Raw genomic sequence first — 11,233 nt, forward strand, 5'->3', positions numbered from 1 at the left:
ACAATGTATAATACTTGCATGGAACAGGATTCTTAAAGTTGAATGGAGTTAATGGTAAGTAAAAACACTTACTTTTGCATCTACTGCTATCCTGTAATTCAAGAAGGGATGCACCATAGAGTTGAAAACATTGTCCATATCGCTCTTGTCACCTGTTTTCAGATGAGCACGGAAGTGTCCACAAAGGAAAACTTCGCAAAAATCGCACGTTTCGGAGCCCGTAACTTCAGTTTGGTACAACGCAGAAAAGTCAATGGCTTGATGGATAGAAAAATATCTCAGAAGTAAAACAAGCCATATAGTATGGTCACGTGCCTTTAATGACGGAAATAGCAGAAGGAAATCGAGGGTCATGGGTGGAGCGAAGTATTTGGAAGTTCCGTACCTTCTCTCTTATATATTATGATAGAGAGGGTCCTACGTCAGAACAGGTCATGGGGGTAATCTAAGGTATTTTTGTCACTCTGTATGATTTTTTTTTCCTTTAGATTATTATTTTTTTCTTAACATCAAGCTCGCGTCAAGCACCTGTGATATGGGCTGCCATTAGTCCTACATGTAAGACATAGCCCATTTTGATTTTTTTCAGGTGCTATAAAACATAAATATCAGCGTCAGGTCTTACAGGTAGGACTAGGGCTGCCATGTGTGTGAGATATTCCTGGAAATTTGACTTTCGTTACGATGTCAGACGACATCAAAACATGATACTCAGCACCGTCATTTAGGCAGTAATCGACGCCCAAAACATAAATATCAAGGTCGAGGTCTCGTATTGTAGGATTACAGTACTGTCCTTGACCAGTTTGACATAACCGTATTTTGAAGTCTGTGTATTATTTGGTTATCACACGACGAACTATCCATGAAAGACAGGTTGTCTCTGAACCATGCATAATACATAAAATCACATTCTGTTGCAAAAAAGTGTTAACCTGGTGAAACGTTTTGGTAAAACTTGTCGCGCTGATCCCCAAATTCTGAATAAGGTAGCCATTGTTGCTGCTTTTGTTGTTGCGTTGTTAATCCCTCCGGTACTTGGTCAGAGCAACCCATTTTTTTTTTGTTTTTGTTCTTGTTATTTTTTTTTTTTTTTACGGTGAAAAATCATGCTGAAAGGCAAATAGCTCCTGGCTCTCAATTGACGTTTTTGTTGTAGGACAGACAAATATATCTGTTGCAAAATTAAAAGAATCCTAACAAGGACAATTTTGTTTCACAATGTGAATGAATTAGAACCTTCGATGTGTTTCTTTGTAATCAAATATTGGTTTAACGTAATATATTCGTCTCTTTAAGCTGATTCAACTATTAACAACATGAAATTATTAAGACATTTTGGACATATAAGTATAAAGAAAAATCAAGATTTAGTAAGAAATAATAATAATAATTTCTGACGATGATGCATTTGGTCATGAATCAATCTACCAATCTTATATGTACACCTCAATACTAAACTATAAATACAAAGTATATGTCGATTTTAAAAAGAACGGAACTTAGAAAATATGAGCAAATATTTTTTTCCTTCTTATTTCTTTCTTTAAACCTGAAGACTGAATGCAAATATTTTTTGGCTAGGATCCAAATGAAAAATGGGCAAACAAACATGTATAATGAGCTGGGTTACATTCGTGATGATTCATGCCAATTATGATGAGAATCCATCAAATGGTTTTGGAAATATAAGCAAATTCACAACTTGAACCAAAATCTTACCTAAAACATAACTTTTTCAAGCAAGTTGATCATGTATTTCTTGTTACATTTGGGAAAGCATTCGTTGGTAGCTTTGATTTAAAGACAGTGGCTTTACCTCAACGTAGACCAGCAACATCAGTAATCTCAGATTTAAATTTTTTGTCAAAGCAAATTATTATTATTATTATTATTACATGTATTATTATTATTATTATTATTATTATATTGAGCTGTATTGATGTTGAGTAGGCCTGGTTTAGGAGGTCTAAGAAAATCCACATATCTTTTTAAGTTATAAGAACTTTAAAAACTATGATGCAAAAGCACTGCAAGTGATTTGGTTGGCTAATTAGATTATTTCTTTAAAGAAAGTTTTTCATTCTCTCATATATATATAATATGCACAATAAATTGATAAATTTGGACTATTGCTTTTAAGCATAATTCATTCAAACATTTAACATATTTGAAAAATATTGCCATAACTCGAGTTGGATTTTGACTTATTTTTTAAAAGTTCATGGCTGTTGATGTCAAAATATGATCGAACGTTTTCCAAATAAGAAGTAGTGCAATTCATGTTTAATTTCAGTCTCCATTGATGTGTTGATTTATTTATTTAGGGTGCTATTTATTTAAGGCATATATGGGATATTTGTCAAACAAATGAAAGCATTTCACAAGGAATAGTTAAATTCTGAGATGAGCACAGATTGGTATCCTTTTTTTAAGTATATTACATGTGACATTACTGAAATTGGTACAAACTGGTGGGATTTCTCATACACTATACAAGACTTGCATATAAATAAATATAAATCAAGGTTACCACTTACTAATTATCTAAATAATTGTAATAAATATATAATGTTATTTATATTTATATTTTTGTAACAAATGGTACAAGATTTTATATAATTTTTGTCATTTTTATTTATGGCTGTCAATTTTACTGATTATCTTTAGTTAGATTTTGTCTAAGTGACTGGGGTCTGTTTTAGGAATATTAAAAGTTTAAAATTACATAGGACTTATAAATAAATGATTACGTATGTGTTGACAATTACTAATAATAATCTTAATAATAAGTCCTAATGAAGAATTTGGGTTCAATTTCAAATGCAAATGATGAGATTTGGACGGTTCTACAAGAATTCAGTAGCTTCCCATTGGTTGGGCAAGGTTATATGAATAGCCATTATCAAGATAAATTGAGCAAGATCTGTCACGTGGGGTATGTTGTGAATTATTGCTATAGATATGATCAAATGAATACGTTGCAAACGAAATTAAAACTGTCAGTAAGTTGACGTTTTTAAATAGGATTCTAAATACATGAACATAATGGGCTAGCTTGTAACCAAGGACGATTAAAAGTAATTTTTTTGTACATCAATGTGCTTAATACATCCTTGATGAAGTATGCTTTATCGGAGTCAGCGCTTTTGACGCACTTAAGAACTTTAACTTGTCAGAAATGTAATGTTTTCATAGCGATACATCTCATTTCCTTTGAAAACATTTATTTATTTTTGCAAAGCATGGATAACAAATGACAATGATATATTTTCTAGTACTCTTTATTGCATGCTTTCATCCAGGCAACCCTTTATCCATAAGTTTTTGTTTTACATCACTTATTTTGACGCACGTTACATCCGATGCTACCGAAAAAAAGATAGTTATATTCCAGGGTGACTTCAGTAGCTCATAGGAAGCACAAGTTTTTTGGGAAAATGGAACAAAGATACTTTAGCATTTCAATAACCGTTCATATATATTTATTTTAAGTATTATACTTAAAAACTTACACTAAGTTTTTGTAAATATTTTGTCCCAGAAGCTATAAGAATCTACAAAAATCAAATTGGGTATGAATCATGATGGTGTTATAATAAAAGTGAATAAACTTGTAAGTAAAAAAAATATTAGATTTATCTAAAATGACTTGTCTGTATTTTGTATTTCTTGGCAATGTGCTTATGCAGAATATGTCATTTATGCAGAATATTTGTCATTGAATGTACTTTTTAGGTGCTTCAGAATGGTAATGCAATGTTCATAACTAGTTTTTGTAGAAGTGCAAATAATCAGTGAGAAACATATGATATTAATGGAGATTTTTAATTAGAGGCTGCAGACTTAATTATGGAATCTACCTTATATGCACTTTTTTAAATATACACAAATTATGTTAAGAAAGTACCACCTCAAAAGAAAGTAGGTAAAGACAGATCCACATGAAACTTAAAAAATGCAGCACAGTATTCTAATCTGTGTCACTGATTTTGTCATCCACTGTGTGTCCCGTTTTCATAACATGTTCAGTACTTGATTTGCTGTTTATTATTCGAGTTGTTATTAAGGATTTTTATGAGTACATTTTATTTCGTTTCACAAGCATTAATGATAGAATTTTCAAAGACTTTTTCAGTCTCTATGACTTGATGTTGATTAGTGACAACATATTTTTATGACTTCATTGGGTGAACTTTGAGTTGATGACACTGCATTAAAACATATCAGCATCAGAACAAAGATCAAAAAATTACTTGGGCTAATCGACTTACACGATAATTGAGGAGTGTTTAGCTCTACTGGTTGTAGACCAGAAGGTCTTTTTAGATGGTCTGTTCTCCTTTCATCTCTCTTATTTTTAGATCCATGTGCTCAGCTGATCACATACCAGAAGCAAAAGTCCAAAAGAGTGGAAAACTGGACTGCAATCCAGGATCAACTTTTGAACACTGGAATGGAAGTGACCTTTATACCTCCTAGCCACACCTGCATCTCATGTACTCAGATTGGTGACCAAATTTTTTCTTTGCATGGATTGTTGTACATCAGTACTATATTGTCAGTCTTGCATAGGTATTTTCCACAGCCTGCCTCATCTTTACATGTTTGAAGCATTTAAGGTATAGCGATAAAGTGACAAAGATTATATACAAAAAGCATCTTGCTTAAAAGGTTTATTCTTTGTTTATCAGAAATCTTTAAATACTGTAAAGCCTAGTTGATAAAAAGCATTTGTGCTTTTTTAAGTAAAGTTTGTATATGCTTATTTAAATAGGAATGTATCCAGATGCAACTGTATATAAACTTATTTAGATACAAATGTATCCAGATGCAACTGTATATAAACTTATTTAGATACAAATGTATCCAGATGCAACTATATATAAACTTATTTAGATACAAATGTATCCAGATGCAACTGTATATAAAATTATTTAGATACAAATGTATCCAGATGCAACTGTATATAAAATTATTTAGATACAAATGTATCCAGATGCAACTGTATATAAACTTATTAAGTTTATGCAAATCTTTGGTCAAGAAAAGTTATAAGGATGGAGAAAGTATAATCTGCACAATGGTGGTATTAATATTGAAATAGTTATGCTGATAACTTAATGAAAAAGAAAACAATCAGAAAAGTACACTTTTATGTATTTATTGGTAGAAAATTTGCTTTGAATATTAAAATACAGTAAGGTCCAGTTCTGCTTGGACAGATCTTGTATTAGATTTCTTTGGAACTGAAACTTAAGGCTGAAAATCTAATGTTTTGTCCAAGGTTTTATCTTTCATAAAAAAGAGATTGTGGAAAGGCAAGATAAGCAGTTTCACTTGTCAAGTAAAGAGCTAATTTATTCAACTTTATTGTGCTGACAGGTCGTTAAACTTGCTTTTGTTTTCACTTTTACTTTTTCAGATGTGTGATAAAAAAAATTGGAATCAAATTTAAGTGGATTAAATGATATACAGCACTTAGCAAGATATACAGAAGGTTCAGTTTCAATACCCTTCTGCATGGATCATTTTAGAAATAGACACATAGGTGAATTACAGCTTGGTGATGTGGTTGCTTTGTCTTTGTTTTTATATCCCTCCCGATTTCGTATGATAGAAAATGCGATAAAAAAGATGGTGTGAAATTTTTTATCTGTGTGCCCAAGGTACAAACTATTCTGTAATGATGTCTGTATATGTGTTCCCTATATCATTTCCACACCAATAACTCTGCCATATACCATTACCAGATGTTTTGGCTGGCTTTCACATTGACTAAGGAGGAAGCCTATCATTTCCATACCAATAATTCTGGCATGTACCATTTCCAGATGTTTTGGCTGGCTTTCACTTTGGCTAAGAAGGAAGCCTATCATTTCCATACCAATAATTCTGCCATGTACCATTTCCAGATGTTTTGGCTGGCTTTCACACTGGCTAAGAAGGAAGCCTATCATTTCCACACCAATAACTCTGCCATGTACCATTTCCAGATGTTTTGGCTGGCTTTCACTTTGGCTAAGAAGGAAGCCTATCATTTCCACACCAATAACTCTGCCATGTACCATTTCCAGATGTTTTGGCTGGCTTTCACTTTGGCTAAGAAAGAAGCCTATCATTTCCATACCAATAACTCTGCCATGTACCATTTCCAGATGTTTTGGCTGGCTTTCACATTGGCTAAGAAGGAAGCCTATCATTTCCACACCAATAACTCTGCCATGTACCATTTCCAGATGTTTTGCCTGGCTTTCACATTGGCTAAGGAGGAAGCATATCATTTCCACACCAATAACTCTGCCATGTACCATTTCCAGATGTTTTGGCTGGCTTTCACTTTGACTAAGGAGGAAGCATATCATTTCCACACCAATAACTCTGGTATGTACCATTTCCCGATGTTTTGGCTGGCTTTCTCATTGGCTAAGGAGGAAGCATATCATTTCCATGCCAATAACTCTGCCATGTACCATTTCCAGATGTTTTGGCTGGCTTTCACATTGACTAAGGAGGAAGCCTATCATTTCCATACCAATAATTCTGGCATGTACCATTACCAAATGTTTTGGCTGGCTTTCACATTGGCTAAGGAGGAAGCCTATCATTTCCATACCAATAAATCCTGACATGTACCATTACCAGATGTTTTGGCTGGCTTTCACATTGGCTAAGGAGGAAGCCTATCATTTCCACACCAATAATTCTGCCATGTACCATTTCCAGATGTTTTGGCTGACTTTCACATTGGCTAAGGAGGAAGCCTATCATTTCCATACCAATAAATCCTGACATGTACCATTACCAGATGTTTTGGCTGGCTTTCACATTGGCTAAGGAGGAAGCCTATCATTTCCACACCAATAATTCTGCCATGTACCATTTCCAGATGTTTTGGCTGGCTTTCACTTTGGCTAAGGAGGAAGCATATCATTTCCACACCAATAATTCTGCCATGTACCATTCCCAGATGTTTTGGCTGGCTTTCACATTGGCTAAGGAGGAAGCATATCATTTCCACACCAATAATTCGGCCATGTACCATTACCAGATGTTTTGGCTGGCTTTCACATTGACTAAGGAGGAAGCCTATCATTTCCATACCAATAACTCTGATATGTACCATTTCCCGATGTTTTGGCTGGCTTTCTCATTGGCTAAGGAGGAAGCATATCATTTCCATGCCAATAACTCTGCCATGTACCATTTCCAGATGTTTTGGCTGGCTTTCACATTGACTAAGGAGGAAGCCTATCATTTCCATACCAATAATTCTGGCATGTACCATTACCAAATGTTTTGGCTGGCTTTCACATTGGCTAAGGAGGAAGCCTATCATTTCCATACCAATAAATCCTGACATGTACCATTACCAGATGTTTTGGCTGGCTTTCACATTGGCTAAGGAGGAAGCCTATCATTTCCACACCAATAATTCTGCCATGTACCATTTCCAGATGTTTTGGCTGACTTTCACATTGGCTAAGGAGGAAGCCTATCATTTCCATACCAATAAATCCTGACATGTACCATTACCAGATGTTTTGGCTGGCTTTCACATTGGCTAAGAAGGAAGCCTATCATTTCCACACCAATAATTCTGCCATGTACCATTTCCAGATGTTTTGGCTGGCTTTCACTTTGGCTAAGGAGGAAGCATATCATTTCCACACCAATAATTCTGCCATGTACCATTCCCAGATGTTTTGGCTGGCTTTCACATTGGCTAAGGAGGAAGCATATCATTTCCACACCAATAATTCGGCCATGTACCATTACCAGATGTTTTGGCTGGCTTTCACATTGGCTAAGGAGGAAGCCTATCATTTCCACACCAATAATTCTGCCATGTACCATTTCAAGATGTTTTGGCTGACTTTCACATTGGCTAAGGAGGAAGCCTATCATTTCCATACCAATAAATCCTGACATGTACCATTACCAGATGTTTTGGCTGGCTTTCACATTGGCTAAGAAGGAAGCCTATCATTTCCACACCAATAATTCTGCCATGTACCATTTCCAGATGTTTTGGCTGGCTTTCACTTTGGCTAAGGAGGAAGCATATCATTTCCACACCAATAATTCTGCCATGTACCATTCCCAGATGTTTTGGCTGGCTTTCACATTGGCTAAGGAGGAAGCATATCATTTCCACACCAATAATTCGGCCATGTACCATTACCAGATGTTTTGGCTGGCTTTCACATTGACTAAGGAGGAAGCCTATCATTTCCATACCAATAACTCTGATATGTACCATTTCCCGATGTTTTGGCTGGCTTTCTCATTGGCTAAGGAGGAAGCATATCATTTCCATGCCAATAACTCTGCCATGTACCATTACCAGATGTTTTGGCTAGCTTTCACATTGGCTAAGGAGGAAGCATATCATTTCCACACCAATAACTCTGCCATGTACCATTTCCAGATGTTTTGGCTGGCTTTCTCATTGGCTAAGGAGGAAGCGTATCATTTTCATGCCAATAACTCTGCCATGTACCATTTCCAGATGTTTTGGCTGGCTTTCACATTGACTAAGGAGGAAGCCTATCATTTCCATACCAATAACTCTGCCATGTACCATTTCCAGATGTTTTGGCTGGCTTTCACATTGGCTAAGGAAGAAGCCTATCATTTTCAGGATCAGCATGTCATTGGTAAAGTTCACTGTGACTGAAAATGAAATAGGTTTCTGCCCATGAAGATCAGTTCTGTGTCAAAGACCTAAACATTGTTAATGACTTACATGTGGTTTAAGGAAGAAATAGATTGATTTTTGTTAAAAATGTTAACATTGGGAAGACATATAATATATCCTTGATCTCCAAGCAACAATGTATGGGAACATTTTCCAATGCATTCTATGAAATGATACAGTTGTCTGTATTCCCTGCTAATTGTAAGTTGAATTTATCAACAAATGACTGTAAATATGTTCACATCATTATAACCAAAGGCTCTGAATATTCTACATGCATTTTCTTCCAGGCAGAAAACATAAGCGAGTCATGCAATTTTGCAATTGTAAACATCCAGCTGAGGCCATGCTGAGAAGCTACCTGTGGCCGTCATCACCAAAGAAGCCAGTACTTGCTTTCCACATAGGCCTTCTTGAGTGGTTGACAGCACTTATGTTGGAGTGCCAGGTGTCTCTAAAGGATTCTGTGAAGCTTTGAAAGCTAAGCACTCTAAACATCAGCAAGGCCTGATTGAGTCAGAGGTTGATGCTTACATGTTAAGTTTCAAGAGGTAGATTGAAATGTTTGCTTAAATTTATGTATTTTTAGTCAAAAGCATGTCATGGAGAAATCTTAAGCTCTTGCAGACACTATATTTAATAAGAAATGCTTAATTCCTGGATTTGAAGTAATTTGTTTAATTCTAATTACATTGAAGTTTTAATACTGCAATGAATCACTGAAGAGTACTAGTTGAAATTTGTTTCCAGATGTTGTATGGACACAGAGACATTTGGTTAAATGGAGTTTGATAATATTGGCTTTACTTCATTTGCGTTTCAAAACTGTGTGAAATGTTCATTTTATTATAGTATATATTGTTAATTTAGAAATATAAAAGATGTTTGGGGGCCCCGAGTGGTCTGAGCGCTCTCTGTTATGGATCACTGCCATCTCACCTCTGTCTGCGTAGGTTCGAGTCTCGGATTCAGCCAGTGTGGATATGTGAGAAAGCTTGCCAGTAGCTTCTCGTGGGTTGGTGGTTATTTCCAGGGTTTTCCCGGGTTCTTCCTCCACCATTAATACTGGCCGCCATGTATAGCCTATTGTGTGCTGAAAAATGGCGTTAAACCGTACAACAACAACAACAACAACAACAATAAAAGATGTTCTGATAATTAATTCTAGAATGAGTTTGCAGTGATTTCTTAATTGCAGTTGTTCTATTTTGCATCCAAGTGTTTCATACTTTGTTGTGTCGTGCTAAGTGTTATACATAATTGTCTACATTGTGTAGCTGTGTTCAGTCACTCAGTCTGTCATGAGAAAAATGATTCTTATATAGCATGTTGAGAAGAAAACTTTTATGCAGGCAGATTTTATTTATAGAATCAAAAGTGAATATAAATCTGATATCAATTTTATTATATTTTTCTCTTTTCCAGGTAAACAATGTGTAAACATTTTTTTATGAAAGAGTGCCTGACCCACTATTGAAATTTACAACTCAGACTTTGCCACCCTAAACATCTTTGTGAAGATCTTGGTACAGGGACTCAGTGTCAAGCATACTTTCAAGTAAATTTATTATCTTCCATTTTATATAGAAAATGTATTATAAATTTTCATAATATATTTCAACTCTTTGTCTTAATTTTCTTGATAGTATTAAACTTTGTTTGTCAAATATAACATATTGAGTTCAATGTTGTGAGAAATGATGTACCAGGAGATTAAAGTATGTCCTTTCTATGCTACTAATGAATAATGTAGACAAATACAATTTTAGAACATGTAAACTCCTAAAGTTTTTGTTCCCTCTAGCAGAATACTGTTGTTTTCAGAATGTTTATACAGTATGCTTGGTAGTGCTGGGTGTTATACTTGCATACCTCTTGGTCTCAGACATATCCTTATTGAACACTTAGGGGCCGTTCATTTAGTACATTTGTTTAATTGATAGTGGGGATAGGTGGGTTTGAAAGAACTATATTGAATAAGGACCATTTTCTATTTTATGGGGGAAAAAATCTTGTAAATATCACAACTCTGTGTCTCATTTTATTATTCGATGTATAAATCACCCTATTCTGCATTAAATATGCCTACAAATTTCTTCATACCTAAACACGACCTTTGAACATGGTCTGGTATGGGAAATTTAACAGAAAATGCTACATTTGAGCAACTTGAAACTAGAAATAAGATCTAAGTGCAGGCTTGCTCAAACAAGGTATTTACACTGACTGATTAATTTTAATGAACATTTTTGGGTTTTCATATTAACTTATATAAGCACATTTGCGTTAATCACTAAAACCCAAAAATTCTTCAATTTTGTTCTCTATGTCTCATTGTGGTTGTTTACTCTGTTACATGGTAGCTGCCTGCACATAGCTACACAGGAGCAATTAGAAATGCATTTCTAGAGCACAAGATATTATTTACTTCATTATTACATTTAAAAAATCTCGGAATAATAACTCTTCAGATATTTCAAAAACAATCTTATCCATTCATTTCTCTCTTTCTTCATTCTTTCTAAATTGCCT

At 34.8% G+C, this 11,233-nt stretch overlaps 1 protein-coding gene across 2 annotated transcripts in view; it reads right to left on the minus strand.

Moving 5' to 3' along the window:
* LOC149800606 (NADH dehydrogenase [ubiquinone] iron-sulfur protein 4, mitochondrial-like) overlaps positions 1-1,063 on the minus strand; it is a 29,477-nt gene extending 28,414 nt beyond the window's left edge. Inside the window, exon 1 of one of the 2 annotated variants that reach the window (XM_089954598.1) lies at positions 936-1,063. In XM_089954598.1, coding sequence (XP_089810724.1) covers positions 936-997 — 62 coding nt within the window. In that variant the 5' untranslated portion in view covers positions 998-1,063. Of the gene's footprint in view, positions 1-72; positions 154-935 lie in introns of those variants that run through there. The other variant, XM_089954596.1, reaches the window with a different exon arrangement.
* Positions 1,064-11,233: the final 10,170 nt, after the last annotated feature.

This window comes from Sinohyriopsis cumingii, chromosome 4, assembly GCF_028554795.1.
Source record: "Sinohyriopsis cumingii isolate HCF-2022 chromosome 4, ASM2855479v2, whole genome shotgun sequence".
Lineage (NCBI taxonomy): Eukaryota > Metazoa > Mollusca > Bivalvia > Unionida > Unionidae > Sinohyriopsis > Sinohyriopsis cumingii.